Raw genomic sequence first — 19871 nt, forward strand, 5'->3', positions numbered from 1 at the left:
GAGGTCAGAGGCGTGGGGGTGGCAGACCACGCAGGGTCTTGAAGGCCAGGGTGAGGGGGTTGGATGAATTCTAAGTCTACACTAAGCCATTGAAGAGTTTCAGGCAAGACAGTGAGATGAGCTGGTGAAGGCTGGAAACACTGATGTGGCAGCTGGGGGCATAATGAACTTGGGTGGGGGCCAAGGTGGAGACTGTGGTGGCACACTGAAGAAAGATGGTGGTGTGACTCGGACCAGGGCGGCAGCAGCAGAGATGGGGAAGGGCATGGCTCTGACAGATTTCAAGGGGGTGGCACTACAGGACTCGCCGGTGGGCGGCATGGATGGGTGGAAAGGAGGTGGGAGAAAGAGGAAGCCAAGGGACCTCCGGGTCTGGGGCCCAAGCAACAGGCGGTGTCGTTAACGGGGGTGGTGGCGCTGGGGAACGAGCAGGTGGGAGGAACCTAAGGTTCTGCTTTGGTCGTGTTATAACAGCCAAGGAGAAATGTCAAGGAGGATGTCTGGAGTTAGGAAGGACAGAGAAGGCAGGATTGGATATGTAAATGTGAGAAAAATGGAAACAGCGTCTAGGGAGAGAGCGAACATAGAGCAGGAAGAAGTCTGAGGCCAAATCATTGGGTCTCCACAACACTTAGAAATGGAGCGAGAGCCAGCAAAGGAGGCCAGGGAGGGGCAGCCACTGAGAGAGCGGGAGTCTCGAGAAGAAAGCATTTCCGGAAGGATGGAGAGGTCGTCTGCGTCTCCCACTGCTGAGGGGCGGCAGAGACCTCACCCGGGCCTTGCAGGAGCAGCCGTGGGGAGTGGCGGAAGGCCGACGGGAGGAAAGCAGGGGATGGAAGACAGTGGGCTCTTTCAGGGAATTTTGCCCTCAGTGAAGAGCTGAGAACTCGGGTGGCAGCTGGAGGGGCTCGTAGCGTCAGGAGAGATTTTGTGTGGCAGGGAGATAACACAGCGTGTTTGACCTGCCGGTGGGAGTGATCTGGCAGAGAAAGCAAAGCTGATACTCCAGGAAGAGCCAGTGTGGGGCAAGAGCTGCGTCTTTGATGGAGAGGAAGGGCTGGGCTGGAGCCTGCGTGGCACGGCACGATTGGAGGTTGGGGGGACTGCCCATCCCTGCAGTGCGAGGGGCAGAGGCAGGCGGTGGCTGGATTTGCTGAATGAATGAGTATTGAGCGCCTGCCCGTGTGCTCATTGCTGGGTAGATATGGATAAAAGAAACAGACAAGGTCCTGCCCTCGTGGAGCTTACCTCTGGTCAGGTGAGCAAACAACAGGCATGGACGAGGCCACTGCAGGGTGTGCTGATGGCAAGGAAGGAAATACACGAGTGGTGGGACCGGGAGTAACTCACTCAAGACCTCAGCTCAGGGGCCGGCCCAGTGGCGCAGTGGTTAAGTTTGCACGTTCTGCTTCGGCGGCCTGGGGTTCACTGGTTCGGATCCCAGGTGCGGACATGGCACCGAAGGGCAAAAGCCATGCTGTGGTGGGCGTCCCACATATAAAGTAGAGGAAGATGGGCACAGATGTTAGCTCAGGGCTGGTCTTCCTCAGCAAAAAGAGGAGGATTGGCAGTAGTTAGCTCAGGGCTAATCTTCCTCAAAAAAAAAAAAAAAACCCACAGCTCAGAGAGCTGGGAGGGGGCAGAGCCCAGGTCGAGTGGGTGGGAGCCTAGTGAGAGTGGGATGCATGTGAGATTTGAGGAACATCCTCCAGGGCCCCAGAGAGCAACGGGCTATGTGAGGATCCCTGGAGAGCAGGTGACAGGGAGAAGTTGGCCAGAGGCCTCCCTGATCCCCAACCCCTGTCCTGTCCCCAGGAGGTGAGGGATGCTGGAGAGAGGATGGAGCTGGACCATGTGCAGAAGCAGCCCCAGGAGCCCACGGTGGCCACAGGGGCCCAGAACCCTGGGAGCCTCTGCCAGGGCTTCATGAAGTGCTTGCTGGAGGTGGAGGAGGAGGAGGCCACGCATCGCAAGGCCACCAAGGCCCAGGCCCTGCCAAACTGGAAGTCCCCCAGGGCCCCGACCCCTGTGCCCAACTCAGCCCTGGGCCTGCCTCTGACCCTTCCTCAGACCCCTCCCATGGCCCCATCCTGGGCCCGGCCTCCAGCCCCTGGACCAGTCCCTGCCTCTGTGGGAGCCCCGGTCTTGGCCTCAGTGCCCGCCACGGCCCTGCCAGCTTCTGCCCCGGACCTGGGCTGGAGAAGGACAGAATTCTTGCCCCAGAGCTGCCAGAGGAGCCTGAGCTATGCCAGAGCACGGTAGGAGCGCCCCGAAAGGGCATGCGGGGTCAACGCCTGGGTCCCTGTGTCCTTGGCATCTGTCTGCCAGACTCTCGCCCTGTCACTGCACCTGTCTGTCCCCCGCCTGTGTCCCTCTCCATTTCGGCGCGCTCTCTCCCACATCTACGTCTCCTTTCTCCTTTCAGACCCCCTTTCTCTTTCCAACTCCCCACGATGGTGTCTCTCCCTAGCCTCCCCTCGCCTCTGCCTCACTCCTCCGCCCGGTCACTCTTAGACGCTCCTGACCCCTCAAAGCCTCCCCCAGGCTCCTCCCTGGCCCTCCGCTGGCTCTGGGCATGGGGCAGGGCGGGCGGCTGGATGTGTGACCCGGGCCTGGGTTCTGTCCTCTGCAGGCAGGAGCCAGAAGACCGCTGCCTCCTGAAGCTGCACCAGAACTGGGAGGAGAGGGCCGAGGACCACCTCACCCTGAAGCAGGAGGAGGGTGAGCTGAGCCAGCGGAGGCCCTCGCGGGGGCAGGCCAGGCCAGGCCCTCAGACCTTCGGGGTTTATAGGTCCAGGGTGGGGGGAGTGACAGATCACACCGCTGCCCTGACGGCCCTGTGCGGGGGGCCCAGTGGGGATTATCTGTACTTGGCTGGGCCACTGTGCAGGCTAGGAGGCTGACCCCAGCTCACACACCGCTGGGTAGGGGAGCCAGGATGCACACGGGGTCTTCTCATTTGGGGTCCAGTTCTCTTCCCAGCCCCTGAGCCGCCTCTCTGAGTGAAGGACACAAGGCCTGCAAGGTGCTTTTGGCCCTGGGGGCCTTTCCGTCTCCCTCAACCAAGCCCTGTCTCTTGGTTCTCCGTAGAGGCAGGCTGGACGGGAAGCAGTCCTCCAGAGTCCCCGTATGTCTAAACCATCTCTCACCATTTGACGAGAAGGCCTCCCCTGGACAGGTCCCCATTTCCCACTGATCCCACCTCCACCAAACAATTAGAAAGTTCTGAACATCTATCCTGCACTGTGACCTTTGCCCTCTAGCGTCCTCACAGCTGGGCCCTGTGACTCCACTTACCCATGCTGCGAGGAGGAGTGGGCACCATGCCCTCCCTCTGTGCACACTGTCGACCCAGCCACCCCTCACGCTGACCCTGAAGAACGGAGGTGTGTCCTGCTTCCACGCTCTGCCTCTCCCCGTAGTCTGAGTCCCTCTTGGCCAGAGTGGCCCCTTCTTCTGCCCTCCCTGAATGCAGTGTCCACCTGGCCATGGTGATAGAGGACACTGGGCAGGAGGTGGTTGGAGGGGACGGGATGAATGGTGGGAACGGACACTGTCCCCGCCCCAGCCTTCCGAAGCTACTTTGAGATCTTCAACGGCCATGGCGAGGTGGACGCACAGAGCCTGGAGAACATCTTGCTGCTCGTGGGTATCTCCCTGATGCCGGCGCAGGTGGAGGATGCCCTGATGAGCGCGGATATCGACGGTGAGCCGGGAGGCTTTGCGCTGGGTCCCAGGCGGGGCCAGCTCTGAGGGCAGCGTGAGACCTGTCTCGTTGCATGGGGCTCTGCACAGAAAGGTGCTGAGTTTGGTTTCATGCTCTGCTGTCACCGTCTAGAAATGCTTAAGAATTTTTAAATGAGGGGCCCTGTCCTGCGTTTTCATTTTGTTCTGGGCCCCACAAATTACGTAGCTGGTCTGGCCCCAAAAGTTGATGCCCCCTGAGCACCTACTCAATGCCAGGTTCTGGGGACCCAGAGATGCCCAAGACCTACTTCCTGACCCCAAGATGTAGGTGATCTCTGAGATCACTTCTTTTTAGCCCCTCCTGTGTGCCTCATTGGACATTCCTCCATGACTCGGTCACTCACTTTACCAGCTGTGTGACCTTGGACAGGTCACTGAAGTTCACCAAACCTCAGTTTCCCCATTTGTAAATGGGGCTGGGAGCGGTACCCACCTCACCGGGCTGCTGCGGAGATTACATGAGCACAACGCTGTGCACACCGAATGTATCCAGGAGACATTAGCTGCTGGTATTATTCACCCACTAAATATTTATTTAATGCCTACTGTGTGCCCATCACTGGCTGGGCACCGAGAATGAAGAGATATATTAGACCCATGAGACTTGTCCTCCGGGTGCTCACATAGCCAGTGACACAGAAGTAAGAGACATCAAAGGAAGCAGCACTTAAGGTTGCTTGGAGGAAGGGATCAGGAAGGAAGGCTTTCTGGAGGAGGTGATGCCAGAGCCAAATTGTGAAAGATTAAGCAGGAGTTAGGCAGGGAGAGAAGAAAGAAGAGGGGTATTCCTGGTGGCAGAAATAACCTGGACAAAGGGAAGAGGTGAGTGGAGTTACACGTGGTTTGGTTGGCCAGAGGCAGGGAACGAGCAGTGGGGCTGTGGGGCCTGGGCTCCTGACCACCACGTGTCCAACCCTGCCGCCTCCATCACTGTACAAGCTTGAATCCTCACACACCAGCCAGGACTTGACCCCAGCTCAGCCCCGGCACGAGCCTGGGCAACTGCCTTCTTTATTCTGTGTGCCTCAGGCCTCATCTGTGACATGGCGATAAGAGTATTAAGCAGCCTCAGAGGCTGGTTTTAATTAGAGACCATCCATTAATTTGACAAGTAATTCAGAGGACAAGTGCTAAGACCCACCTGTCTTCAGCCCAAAGGACACAGTGCAGAACCAAACAGACCCAGTTCCTTCCTCCCAGAAACCGGTTAAGTCCCAGATCTTGCGAGTATGTGGTTGAAGTGCAGGACTGCTATGAGAGTGTTGGACAGGGGTCCGACCTGGGCTGCTCTGACTTCTCTGAGGAAGTGATGGTTAAGCCGAAGCATTAAGTGAAAGAGTTGGAGGGGGGTGGAGAGAATTCTAGGAAGAGGAAGCAGCATGTGCAAAGGCCCCGAACTGGAAAGCATGTGGCCCCTGGTGGGAGAGCATGTTAGCGCTGGGGGAGTGTGGACCCACTGAGGCTGGAGACGGGAAACAGGCAGGTCCTGCAGGGCCTTGAAGGCCGGGGTAGGGATCTCACGGGTACATATGTGTTCTCACGCAGTGCCTAGCACACGGTAGGCACAACAGTTGCTGACATCTAGGGAGCGCGTGTTACAAACCTGGCCCTGTTCCAAGCCCTGCCTCACTTTATCTCCCCTGAGATGGTGTTATGGCCATCCTCACCCTGAAGATGAGAAAATGAATGCTTAGTGGGGTTAAGAGACTTTGCCAAAGTCACACGGATAGTAAGTGGTGGACCTGGGATATGAACCCAGACGGCTGCCTCCAGGGCCCGAGTTCTGGGAGCTTCTAATCCTGGAGATTTTAATTTCCACCTTTTTTACTTTCCACCATCCTGTGTGCACCATGCGTTCTGCATTGAATATGCGTTACTTTTATAATCAAACCCATGAGTAGATACTAATGACCACGCTGGGGCTGCAATGCCCGCCCACCCCATTGTTCCTTTGGCCTCCACAGGAGATGGGCACGTGGGCTTCAAAGATTTCCTGGCTGTGATGACAGACACCAAGCGTTTCTTCTGCTCTGTGGGTGAGCAGGGATGAGCCCAGGGCCATCAGAGCTGGGGGAGGGGCCAGGCAGCTGGGGGTGGGGGCTTCCAGGACTGCCAAATGGTAATGGCAGCCACCATCCCGTGTCCCCAGAGCAGAACGCCCTGACGGACATGGCTCCCCCGAACCCCCACACTCTGTTCTTTGAGATCCTGTCCCTGCTGGTGGAGATGATGGCCTTACCCGAGGCAGCCTTAGAGGAGATCACCAAGTGAGTGGGGCTGGTTGTTGGGGGGTGGAGGGTTATGGACATGGAAATGGCACCCGGCATTTCAGCAACTGAAGACTTTTGATAGTTAGGACTCTTAGTTGCAAGTAAAAGAATCCAAATAAAACTGGCTTAAGCAAAAAGGGAATGTATTGGCTCACACAACTGGTCAGGGCCTCAGGAATGGCTGGATCCAGGAGACCAGGTGATACCATTAAGGCTTTATCTCTCCTGCTTGTCTCTGTGCATTGGATTCAAGCTCAGCTAGGCTCTTCTCACAGTGGGAAGGATGGCAACTGGTAGCTTCATTACTCACGTCCTCATAGTTTAGCCACCTCAGCAGCAAGAGGAGTTCTTTCTTGCAGTACCCACATAACAACCCCAGAAAAGGAATGTGATGGAGCCTACCTGGGGCCAGAGAAAATGAGAGATGGAAGACTCCCTATGTTTCCAGGGTGGGCTGGTGGGTGCTTAGTGGTTCATCTAAGGAAGAGATGGCTGCATGCAACAGCTGGTCTTGCTGAGTGTCACACAGAGGCTTGTCTCTGATACTCAGTAAGCTGGATCGTTTTTCCCTACCACAGACCAGGCCCTTTCCTCATGGGGCTGGGGCTGGGGGGTGATTGCAGGCTGCTCCAGCAACACCAACTTAGCAATCCTAAAGGCAAGAGATCTTTTTTCTTCCTAGCGTCTATAAATCACTCTAAATATATATAACTCTCATGGTCATAAATGTATAATTTTAAAAGCAATAAAACCAATTCCTATATATCCATTTCCTCAGGTTTTTTTTAAACTTTTCTAATTTCTTTATTATTTTTAATTTTTTCGGTGAGGAAGATTGGCCCTGAGCTAACATCTGTGCCAACCTTCCTCCACTTTGTATGTGGGACGCCACCACAGCATGGCTTGATGAGTGGTGTGTAGATTCATGCCCGGGATCCGAACTTGGGAACTCTGGGCCACAAAAGTGGAGCATGTAAACTTAGCCACTACTCCGGTGAGTCAGCCCCATTTCCTAAGTTTAACAATAGATCATTTCCTTTTTTTTTTAAAGAACATTTTATTTATTTTTATTTATTTGTTCTTGCTGAGGAAGATTGGCCCTGAGCTAACATCTGTGCCCTTCTTCCTCTATTTTACATGTGGGATGCCTACCACAGCATGGCTTGATAAGTGGTGTGTAGGTCCACACCTGGGATCCGAACTGGTGAACCCTAGGCCACCAAAGCAGAGTGTGTGAACTTAACCACTGTGCCACCGGGCTCGCCCAACTGTAGATCATTTCTAATAAACTTGAAGTCCCTATGCGCCCCATCTGAATCACAAAACACTTTCCCCCAAACACAAACTCACCATTATTCCCTTGCTTTTTCTTATAAAATTTCACTGCTTATTTTTCCCCTCATCGTTTATTGAAAACACTTTCCAGTGAACGCTTATACACCCACCATCAAGGTTCTATCATTGTCATTTTTCTATACTTATCTTTTTTCTATCCATTCCTCTATCTGTTCATCAGTCTGTATTATTTTTTATTCATTTCAAGGTAAATTATAATTCTTTCCCTCTAAATACTTCAGCATATGTATTATTAACTAAAGATCAATAATTGTTTAGAGCTTTTTTCATCTTTTGAGGTGTAATTTACATTCAGTGAAATGCACAAATCATCAGTGTGTGAGTTTCAGCAAATGCCCAACCCCAGCAACCTGACTGCCTGTCAAGGTACGTAGGACTTTACCATCACTCCAGAAAGTGCCCACAGGACCTTTCCCAGTCGGTCCCTCAGTCCACCCCCCAGAGGCACCCATTCTTCTAATTTTTTTCCACTGTGGATTGGTTTCGCCTGTTTAACAGTGTCAGGTAAATGGAAACATACACTATGTAGTCTTTCATGCCTAGCTTCTTTCACTCAGCGTTATGGTTTTGCGATTCCTCCATGTTGTTGTGGGCATCAACAGTTCATTCCTTTTCATTGCTGAGTAGTATTCCATTACGTGAATATACCACAATTTGTCCATCCATTCTTTTACTGATGAATTTCTGAGCTGTTTCCAGTTTGGGGTTATAATGAATTAAGCTGCTATTGACGCCTTTGTGCAGGTCTTTTTGTAGTCATATGTTTTGTTTCTCTTGGGTAAATACCCAGAAGTGGAATTGCTGGGTCATAAGGTAGGCGTATTTTACTTCTAAGAAATCACCAGACTTTTTTGCAAGTGGTTGCACCATTATGCACGCCCACCAACGACATGAGAGAGTTCCAGTTGCTCCACATCTTATAAAATTCACTATCATCAGTCTTTTTTCATTTCAGTCATTCTGGTGGATATGTGGTGGTACTTTGGTTTTTATTTACATTTGCTTGTATTCATGAATGCTTTGTTGTTTAGCTTTCCATATTTTTGAATTTTGTATGAGTGGAATCATATTGCAAATCTTCTGTTACTTGCTTTTTCTCCTCAACATTCTGTTTTTGTGATTTATCTGTGTTCTCGTGTGTAGCTATGGATCATTTATCATCTCCACGGCTGGGTACTAGTATGCAGTATGACTATATAACAATGTATTTATTCATTCTGCTGTTGGACATTAGGCTCTGCTCTGTGTCTGGCTATGGCAGAAACTGTGTGAATATTCTTGCGTATGTCTCCTGGGACTCATGGGCAAAAGTTTCTCCAGAGCAGCAACTTTCAAACTTTTTGGTCTCAAGACCCCTTTACACTCTTAAATATTATTGAGGACACCAAAGAACTTGTATAAATATTTTTTACATTTGAACTTAAAACTCAGAAAATTTTAAAATACTTATTAATTTATTTAAAGATAAGAACCCCATTACATTTTAACATAAAAAACATTTTAAAGGAAAAATAGCTATATTTTCCAAAACAAAAAAAAAGTTAATGAGAAGAAGGGCATTGTTTTACAATGTTGCAAATCCCTTGATGTCTGACCTTAAAGAAGGCTGGAGTCCCATATCTGCTCCTGCGTTCGATCTGTTGCAATATGTTGTTCTGGTTGACATATATGAAGAAAATCTGGCCTCACACAAACATGTCATTGGAGAAGGGAGTATTCTAATAGTCTTTTCATTTAATATCCACATATCATGTGGATATTTTTCTGTGATACTACACCAAACTTGACAAGCGGTAGTGTCTTAAAGGTTGGTTGCAATGTGGAATCTGAAACCATATCAATGAACTGTTCATATTCTTTTGAATAAAAATCTATTGGCCTGTTTTGTAAGTTGAATGGATCTTTTTCCATGAATTTTTTTTTGTAACATGCTTTGGTCGTTCAGAAAAGATTGCAGATCTTTTAAATGTTGACACATTTCATTATAATTATTATGTATATCATGTATATAATTATTTATATCACCACTAATATCAGAAAGGTCTCTAAGAATTAGAAGTGTTGTGTTTGGCTGTATTTCATTCACTTTGTCTGCTTTAAACTATTCTCTGTATGGACATGTATATGCTCATGATAGTGGACTTAAATTTTGCAAAATTCTAATTTTACTTGAAAGTTCAAATCTCATCATAGGCAACAAATGCTTTCAGTTGTTTTCCTTGAAGTGAGGGCTAACTTCATCCATTTGTTTCCTCCCCAAAGCCCCAATACGTAGCTGTCTATTCCTGTTGTAAGTCCTTCTAGTTCTGTGTGAGCCACCACCACAGCACGGCTCCTGACAGACAAGCCATGTGGTTCTGTGCCCGGGAACTGAACCCAGGCTGCCAGGGTGTGAGCGCGGAACTTTAAGCACTAGGCCATCAGCGCTGGCTCATCCTTCATCCATTTTTGAGAAAATATCTGCCAAATACCCAAGTAAAAATGGCATTTGGTGTGTAGGAGAGGAAACATTTTCCTTTATGTTTTAGAGTTTCCAACTGGGACTGACATAAGACGGGTTAGCAGGAGAAAAGCATATGAATTTTATTTCCATGCACATGGGAGACCTCACAAGAAAGATGAAGACCCGAAGAAGTGACTATGCCTAAATTCTTAGACACTAGACTTAGCAAAGAGTGGCAATTCTAGAAAAGTGACTAACATGTATGGGCAGACTAAAGGAAGATGAGTTATTTTAGCAAGGTCTGGTAGAGGATTCCCCTCTCTGCGATGAGAATGTTTCTTCCCCCTGTCCAGGGAGAGCACCTCTCACATGGGAATTTCATCTCCTGCTTTCAGAGTGAAAAAGGAAGGTCAGAACGTCCTTCTGGCATCTGCTGTTTTTCAAGTGCCTGTAATTCAAAATAATCAATATGCCAAAGTGGCATATTTTGGGGTGGCATGTCCTGAACTCCTTTGTTTCCCCCATCTGAAACCTCTCTAGAAGTTCCATATATTGAAAGCTCGATTGATGGCCGTGGAGAGAAATTCAAGTTACCAGTTGTGAAGTAAGAGATCTGCAAAGGGGGAGAAAAATATAGAACAAGCGGAAAAGAACAGATCTAAGCAAATTACCCCATATTTTGCTGGATCAGTCTCTTAATCCTAAGAATAGGTCAGTTCAGTCAGACAGTTGCAGCTCATTTCAGGAGGCATTGGTGTAGGTGGAAGTGGGGTACCCACCTAAGTTAGGCCTCTGGATGGTGAGCAATCAGGTCTTTAATAAGGGGCATTTCTTTGGAAACAAAAGAGAAACATAGGTTAACAGAACGAATTACAAACTCAGTTTTTGAGTCCAGAGGGCAGCCAGTGAGGAAGACTTTTACAGGTTGGGCGCAAAGCCTGTAGAGAGCGGAGTGAAGGCAGACGGGGGCAATCTGATGAAATTTTTGGCTTGCAGTTTGAACGCGTTTGTTGATGGCACTGGATGTTCCGGTGAACCTTTAGAGCGGCCCATATAGTGGCAGGCACAAAGGTCGCTTACACGTGATCTGTTGTGGTGATTTTGTTTTTGAAGTTTACATTAAGCCATTCAGCTTTAGCTTGCAGGGCTTTGGGGAAAGGGCAGTCCTAGTTTTTAGTGATGCCAAGTCAGGAAGGTGGAAAAAAACTGGAAATGTTAATTACTGATGAAGTGCACAAAATGGCGGGAGCCAATTTATAAAGAGGACAAAAACTCAAAATCAGTGAACGCGGCACTATTCAAGAGCCCACAAGGGTGTGTTATAGCTTTTACTGAAACATAGAATTTTTTCTCTCTACAATCAGTCTCATTTTTATCAAAGATAAAGTAAGACTAATTTGTTTGTAAAAATAAGTCTAATCTCATTAAACTTGTCTTGACTATTGACATAAGTGTAGCAAGAAGAGTGATCATACGGGCTCTTTTTAAGTCTGTTTTCCCGAGATTTTCAGAAGGAATCTCAGATTGGACTTTTAAAGCTCCTTGAGGCTGAGAAGCCAAATCAGGAACTTGCCATCAGATTTAGCCTGAAATACCTGTAGACTCGGGTGAATTCCTTTTTTTCAAGGTCCCCAAGATATCCTGAGGTTCCAATAAGAGACCTGCACTAATCTGCAAGACCCGGAACCCTGTAGGTCAGGCACCAGGCCAGTATTTTATGAGAGCTTTGTAAACGCTGGCTCCACAAAGTCAACTTTCGTTCCTGAAATCTGTCTGGTTGTATTTGACCTACAGCCACCAATTTCAAATGTGACATTAGTGTCAAAGCTTTGGTAATATAACCAATATAACTAATATGTCCTGTAACAAGGAGAACAGATTCTTATTGAATTTGTGTAAGTAACTATATTGCCATGAAAATAGGAATATTCAATAAGAGTTTTTGAATTCCAGAGGGATCAGGTAGGGAGAAAAAGATAAGTGTTTTACTTTTGTTTACAAAGGTATAATTTTACCAAATTGTTGTAAGTTACAGATAGCTTAAGACAAAACGGGTTTGTTAAATCTGGAAAACAAAACGTTAAGGAACTTGCAATGTTTCAAACAAAAAGTCATAAAACTTATAATCATCCTCATCAGTTCACTCAGTCTCCTGTAATTGATTTTCGTTCTGCTTGATCTTGTATTAGCAGTTTTATGAATCCATCAGTTTTTTCATCAGAGTTTGGAAATTCTTACCCAGTTTGGTGATATGATCGTAAAGTTATCAGAAACCTGTAATCCAGAGTTCTTGTCAGTCTTTTTCATAAATTTCCTTGAAGAAGAAACATTTTTGTCTTCAGTTGACCATAAAAGCTTTCAGAGAAGAATCAGTGCCAAACAATAACTGCCTGTGAATCAAAACGACTTCAAATGGCCACGGTTAAGGACCTGATGAGAGTTCACTTAAATGCAATTATTTGATTATTTTTTTTTTGAAGACGATTAGCCCTGAGCTAACATGTGCTGCCAATCCTCTTCCTTTTTGCTGAGGAAGACTGGCCCTGAGCTAATATCTGTGCCCATCTTCCTCTAGTTTATATGTGGGACGCCTGCCACAGCATGGCTTGATAAGCGGTGTGTTGGTCTGCACCCAGGATCCAAACCGGTGAACGCTGGGCTGCCGAAGCAGAGCGTGCAAACTTAACTGCTAATGCCACCAGGCCGGCCCCACAATTATTTGATTTTGACTTGATACTTGATTATTTTCGTGATGTACAACACTTTAAGATGATAACTGGAATTATGACTGATAACATTATACCAGGAACATCAGATTTCTGGAATTTTATACAATTTCTGGTACACTTATATTAATAACATATATCCATACAAATATAACCTATAGAACGTGCAGTATCACTTTTCACTTGATAATGCTTTCCATGTATTTTAACATATTAAATAAATCTAATCAGTTTAATATCTCTCTTTTTATAAGGTGAGAGAACAAATTGTTTTGAGATTTTTCCAGGGAAAAATTTTCCCTCTGGGAAATCTCAGAATTAGTTTGAGGACAAAAGACTTTATTTAGAATTTGATTTGGGGAAGTTTGTAACAAATATCAAAGGTTTGAACACTTGATTAAATAGGATCACAGATTGCTATGAAACAAGACTTAGTTACGTGTTTAACCAAAATGACAATAAAAGATTTTGAAGGCAAATACAAAAAGTTACATAGCTGTAAAAGGAATTTAAGAACAGGGATGTTAAATATTCAATTGTAGCTGTTTATATTGCAGTGAAGTAAATCTCTATCACTCTTTCCATCTTCTCGAAACTTCACAAACCTTCGGTAAAGTTGGGCACAGAAGAGCCTCACATGTGGTATGTGTGTAAATCACAAAGGGGCTGCCTGAGCAGACAGCAGGAATTCCAGAGGCAAGAAATCAGAGCTAGAGAGGCCATGTGACAGCCCTCTCCAAATTCCCCTCACCTCCGCCTGCCACCAGGCCTGGAGGAACTTGCAGAAATATTCAGAAACTTATTGGACTTTGCACACACCTGGAAAGAGATCTAATTTGTTTGTATCTTTAGGGAGAGAGAGATTCCAGATGAAGGCCGAGGTGCGCATGCATGATGAGAAGTCTATTAAGATAAATCAAAATGATAAAGGCAGCTATCTCGGAGAGGGAAGCAAGAAAATGGATAAATTTATATTTTCTTTTTTGTGCTTTTTCTGGGTTTTCAAGATTTCTACAACAAATAAGTGTTACCTCCATAATCTGGGAAAAGAATAATAAATGATCAGTGTCTATTTAAAAAAAAAGTTACATAGCTGTAAAAAACTTAGCTCTTTTAATATTAAAAGACTCAGTTTTTCTAAGTTTTCAAAGACCTTATAAAGACAACAATGAAGCATAGGAAATTATTTTGATAAAACGTGGACTCTTGGGGCTGGCCCGGTGGCCGAGTGGTTAAGTTCGTGCGCTCCGCTGCAGGCGGCCCAGTGTTTCGTCAGTTCGAATCCTGGGCGCGGACACGGCACTGCTCATCAAAGCACTGCTCATCAAACCATGCTGAGGCAGCGTCCCACATGCCACAACTAGAAGGACCCACAACCAAGAATATACAACTATGTACTGGGAGGCTTTGGGGAGAAAAAGGAAAAAAATAAAATCTTTAAAAAAAAAAAAGTGGACTCTTTGCCTTCTAGGCAAATTACTAAATAGGTAAAGAAAAATATTTTACAATAATCCAAGAAAACTTTGTCCTTTTAACAGAGAAAGAAAAGCAAATTCTAGTTTTGTATAAGCACACTATTGATAGTAAAGCTCATTGTTAAAACTCTTATAATAAATCTATTTAATTTTAGCCAGCTTGACCACACAAGATAAGATTTCTTTCTCTCTCTCTCTCCCTCCCTTCCTCTCTTCCCCGCTCCTTCCATTCCTCTTGCTCTCTCTGACTTCCTATACCCATTTAGGTTTAGGTTTTTGTCCTTTATTTTCCTCCGTTTTTTGAAACAATCTTTAAATAGCCTTAAAAACCACTCTCCTTTTCTATAGCAGAAATGCATTTTTCATAGCTCAAACCTCTCCTACCACAAATACATCTCATTTTCCTGGCATACTTTGTTTACAGAATTTTTAACCTTTAGTAACCCTAATTTCCAGTGAAAATTAGAAGTAAGCAATTGTGAGTGTCATATGTTAGTATCCTATAGTAGATTAGTAAATTTATGAATACGTCGTGTCATAATTTCTAGAGGCATATGCTTTCTCATAGTTCAATTTTTTAAATGTAGCAAAGGACATGTTTACTAACAGACCCAAATATCTTTAGTCTCTCTGTAAAAAAAAAAAGAAGTTGGGGCTGGCCCCGTGGCCGAGTGGTTAAGTTCCCGCGCTCCGCTGCAGGCGGCCCAGTGTTTTGTTGGTTCGGATCCTGGGCGTGGACATGGCACTGCTCATCAAACCACGCTGAGGCAGCGTCCCACATGCCACAACTAGAAGGACCCACAGTGAAGAATATACAACTATGTACCGGGGGCCTTTGGGAAGAAAAAGGGAAAAAAAATTTAAAAATCTTAAAAAAAAAAAAGAAGTCAAAGTAAAGTTAAATTTATGTTTAATGATTAATACTTCAGTGTTTCTTCCTATTTGGAAATGATCTAGACATTTAATGAATGTCTGTCATTTAAGTTAACTTAGTATAACAAGGTTTCAAGTTACCAAAAAGATTTTGGAAACTATTTTTAAGCAGACATATTATAAAACATAATTATTGTTGAAAAGTTTATTATAAACTTTTACCCCTCCTAGATTTACTTAACTTCCTTGTTTTTAACAATTATGCTTAGGTTACTCATGTAAATTTCATGAGCCATTAAATAGCTAACCGTCATCTTATTTTTCTTCTTGACAAATCAGGCAAATATAAAAATTACTAAAGCCAAAAATCTAAAAAGTTAAACATATGGCTCTCTCTCTTTTGTATTAAAAAAAGTTACTGGGCAGGCCTCGTGGTGCAGCTGTTAAGTGTGAACATTCCGCTTTGGCGGCCCGGGGTTCACCAGTTTGGATCCCGGGTGCGGACATGGCACCACTTGGTAAGCCATGCTGTGGTAGGCGTCCCACATATAGAGTGGAGGAAGATGGGCATGGATGTTAGCTCAGGGCCAGTCTTCCTCAGCAAAAAGAGGAGGATTGGCAGCAGTTAGCTCAGGGCTAATCTTCCTCTAAAAAAAAAATTACTGTCATGCTTGACATCAGACATGAAGCAATTCATTTTTATTGTATGTTTTGTTTTTAGGTTGAATTTATAGCACTATAATCTTAAACGTCTAGTAGAGATAACGTAAGTTTGTTTGACTAGTCTTAATTTATATAAGCACTTATTTTTTTTCTTTAAGACAATTAAATAGAGCTTTTTTACAAGCTAATTTTTAGCAATACCATCCAAAGGTAGAAAAACATTACATACATATATAGACATACATAAACACACAGACAGATGAAAACAGAGATCTTATAGCTTTCATATTAGATTCTTAGCCATGAGATAGGTACAATAATATAAAACTCTCTAGCATAAAAAAAAAGGACTTGGATCCAAATTGTATTTCTGGCAGATGGAACAAGCTAAGCTTAGCCAGCAGAAGGCTAACACTTCTTACTAACATTTGTAGAGAAGGCTTTTAAGATTTTTCATTTGCCAGTTTGTTTCCACATGGCCCTCTTTTTCTTAAGTGCAAATCAGCTCTGCTTCTAATGTCCCGACCTTTTACGGTATCTGAAAGTGTCTTGTGATGAATAAAGGAGGTTTTAGCATTAGTAAGAAGGACAAGTGGGCTTCGAATTACTCCTACAGCCACATTTCTGTTTTTGTAAAGCCTTGCCTTGCAAAACAAGGACAGTTGCTTTTAATTTCTCAAGTAATTGGGGCCTAGCCTGAACGATATCAAAGGTGGTGACCCACCTTTCCAATTACATTATCTTGAATTTGCTTCTTTATATCAGGGAGAAAATTTCCAACTAAGAAGGAATTCAAAAGATTCCTATGTTCTAGAGTTAGAGCTGTGTGTCTTTGGAATGTTTTAATAAATCATTCCACAAAGGCTTTAGAATGTTTTCTTTCCCTCTGAGTACATAGTTCTATTTTAGCTTAGGAAAAAAGGCCTAAAAATAATTCCTATCAAGCTCTAAATATCAGGCCAACTTTTAACCACATAGCTCCTTTAAAAAATCCTTTCAAATAGCTTATTGTCAGGTTTCAGCTGGAATAAACAGTAAATTTTCCTGGCAGTATTGAATTCCTTTAAAAAAAAAAAAAACAAAGATACACCTATTTTGAGTGACTCCACGTCGAAACTAATAAGCCTTTTATGACTTAACCATGGATGCAGGAGGCATCTTTAAAGAGGGTGCAAAAGATGCAGCCCTACCAAGATCCAGAGCCACTTCCAAAGACAGGCAAAAGAACGAGACTGAGATAAGCTTCCTGAGGACTGGCGATGGTCCATAGGATGCTAGCTGCTGATAAAGTGCAACCCGCACTTCCGTCCGGCAATCTACAAATTCTTGGGGCTCTCAAACTGACAAATGACCACTTGCACAGCTTGCATGGCCCAGCAAGGAGAAAGCCAAGCCAAGATCTCAGGACACAAGATCAGACAACAGGAAAGCAACAGCTGCTCCTGGGAGGGAAAGGATCAATAACCAGTAGGTACCCAAAATCAAATTCACGAGAGTCACAGCCAAAGAACTAATTCTTAGAAGTGATTTTCTCCTGCCAATCTGAATTTGGAAAGGAAGGGATAAGAAGACTTTACTACCCTCCTCCTTTGAGAAGGCGCTACAGACACTACAGACAGAAGTCTGGGAGATGACAGGGTAAGAATTCTTATCTTCTGCTGTCTTGGTCAGGTCCCAGGATCTCTCAGCTGCAATTCCTAGAGGAGCAGAGTGTCCCGGCCAGTTCCATCCTATCCTTGTCACCAGAAACTATAGAATAAGAGCTATTTTTCACAAGGTCTGTTTGTGCAGAGTTCTCTCGGCCTTGACTCCCCGTCTCTGTGATAAGAATGTTTCTTCCTCCTTTAAAGGGGAGGCGCCTTTCACATGGGAATTTTCTCTCCTGCTTTTAGAAAAAAAAGGAAGGTCAGAATGTCCTTTCTTGCATCTGCTGTTTTTCAAGTGCCTTTAACTCAAAATGAATGATCAATATGCCAAAGCGATATATTTTGGGATAACATGTCCTGAACTCCTCCATAAGAAAAAAGCGACCAGTTTGGCCCGCAACTGAATTGCACGAGTGCTTTTCCTCAAGACGACCATAGCACTTCAGTCTGCAGCAGAAGGGCTTAAAAGAATGTTAAAGAGACATATACTCAAGGGTCAAGATTTAATAAGCTCAATATTTTTCAGTTTCACCAAGGACTTTATTTTATTTTATTTTTTACTGTCAGTGCAGTTGGCTTTGCACTGAAGAATGCAATGACTCTCCGTGCAGTTTGGTGCCACTTCTTTGATCTATGACAAGGCCCAGTTTTACCCACCATTGCTCTTGCAGCCTCAGTGTAAATGCCAACAACAAAAAAGAAAATATGGAGAGAGTGAGAAGACAAGCCACAGACTGGAAGGAAGTCTTTGCAAAAGACATAGCCAACAAAGGATTGTTATCCAAAATATACAGAAGAATTCTTAAAATTAAGCAATAGGAAAATGGACAAATGGATTAAAAAATAGGCAAAAGACCTAAACAGAAACCTCAACAAAGAAGATATATGGGTGACAAACAAGCATATGAAGAGATGTTCAACTCATGTGTCATTAGGGAAATGCAAGTTAAAAGAACAATGAGATACCACTACACACCTATTAGAATGGTGAAAATCCAAAACACTGGCCATCAGCAAATGTTGTCAAGGATGTGGAGTAACAGGAACTTTCATTTAATTGCTTTTGGGAATGCAAAATGGTACAGTCATTTTGGAGGACAATTTGGTGGTTTTTATAAAACTGCAGAGACACTTACCAGATGATCCGACAATTGTGCTCCTTGGTATTTACCCAAGTGAATTGAAAACTTAGTCCACACAAAAACTTGCACACATAGATTTATAGCAGCTTTATTCACAATTGCCAAAAATTGGAAACAACCAAGATGTCCTTCAATACGTGAATGGATAAATAAACTGTGGTACATCCATACCGTGAGATATTATTCAGTGCTACTAAGAAAAGAGCTATCAAGCCATGAAAAAACATGGAGGAAACTTAAATGCATATTGCTAAGTGAAAGAAGCCAATCTGAAAAGGCTACGTACTGTGTGATTCCAACTAGATGACTTTCTGGAAAAGATAAAACAATGGAGACAGTAAAAGGATCAGTGTCACCAGAGGCTGGGGGAAGGGTGAACGGGGAGAACAGACTTTGAGAGCGTGAAACCGCTCTGGATGATACTGCAACTGTGAGAACGTGCCGTTCTCCATTTGTGAAAACTCACAGAGTGTACCAGACTAGCAGTGGACCCTAATGTAGACTATGGACTTTGGATGCTAACAATATGTCAATGTAGGTTCATTGATTTTAACAAATGTACCACTCTGGCGAGGAATATTGATCACAGGGGAGTCTGTGAGGGAGGGAGAAGAATAAGGAGTTTTTAAGAACTCTCTGCATTTTCCACTCAATTTCCTGTGAATCTAAAACTACTCTAAAAAAATAAAGTCCGTTAAAAAATCTTAAGAAAAGAAATACACTATAAATAAAAAATCTCCCCCCAAAATTAATTGACCATATAACATGGGTTCATTTCCGGACTCTTTATTCTCTTCCTGTGTCTGTCTTTCTTCCAATACCACGTGGGTCTTGATTACTAGAACTTTATAGTAAGTACTGAAATCAAGTAGACTAAGTCCTCCAACTTCATTCTTTTTTTTAAAAAAAATATTTTATTGAGGTCGTATTGGTTTATAACACTGTGTAATTTCAGGTGTGCATTATTATCTATCAGTTTCTGTATAGACTGCATCGTGCTCACCACCAAGAGTCTAGTTTTTATCTGTCACCATACATATGTGCCCCTTTACCCCTTTCACCCATCCCCCTACCCCCTTCTCCTCTGGTAATCGCTGTTCTCTTTATCCATGTGTGTGTTTATCTGCCACAAATGAGTGAAATCGTACCGTGTTTGTCTTTCTCTGTCTGGCTTATTTTGCTTAACATAATACCCTCAAGCTCCATCCATGTTGTTGCAAATGGGACGATTTTGTGTTTTTCACGGCTGAGTAGTATTTCATTGTATATGTATATCACATCTTCTTCATCCGTTCGTCAATCTATGGGCACTTGGGTTGCTTCCATGTCTTGGTTATTGTGAATAACGTTGCATTGAACACAGGGGTGCATAAGTCTCTTTGAATTGTTGATTTGAAGTTCTTTGGATAAATACCCAGTAGTGGGATAGCTGGGCCATATGATATTTCTATTTTTAATTTTTTAAAGAAATTTCCTCACTTTTTTCTATAGTGGCTGCACCAGTTTGCATTCCCACCAGAAGTCCTCTCC

The 19871-nt window shown here is 44.5% G+C and overlaps 1 protein-coding gene across 1 annotated transcript in view; it reads left to right on the plus strand.

Annotated features, from left to right (window-relative positions):
* The first annotated feature begins 1185 nt into the window (after positions 1 to 1185).
* Positions 1186 to 19871, plus strand: part of LOC124239592 (spermatogenesis-associated protein 21-like) — a 34815-nt gene continuing 16129 nt past the window's right edge. The window contains exons 1-6 of the mRNA XM_046661775.1: positions 1186 to 1258; positions 1816 to 2258; positions 2633 to 2721; positions 3569 to 3706; positions 5712 to 5783; positions 5897 to 6014. Coding sequence (XP_046517731.1) covers positions 1205 to 1258; positions 1816 to 2258; positions 2633 to 2721; positions 3569 to 3706; positions 5712 to 5783; positions 5897 to 6014 — 914 coding nt within the window. The 5' untranslated portion in view covers positions 1186 to 1204. The remainder of the gene's footprint in view (positions 1259 to 1815; positions 2259 to 2632; positions 2722 to 3568; positions 3707 to 5711; positions 5784 to 5896; positions 6015 to 19871) is intronic.

This window comes from Equus quagga, chromosome 5, assembly GCF_021613505.1.
Source record: "Equus quagga isolate Etosha38 chromosome 5, UCLA_HA_Equagga_1.0, whole genome shotgun sequence".
NCBI lineage: Eukaryota > Metazoa > Chordata > Mammalia > Perissodactyla > Equidae > Equus > Equus quagga.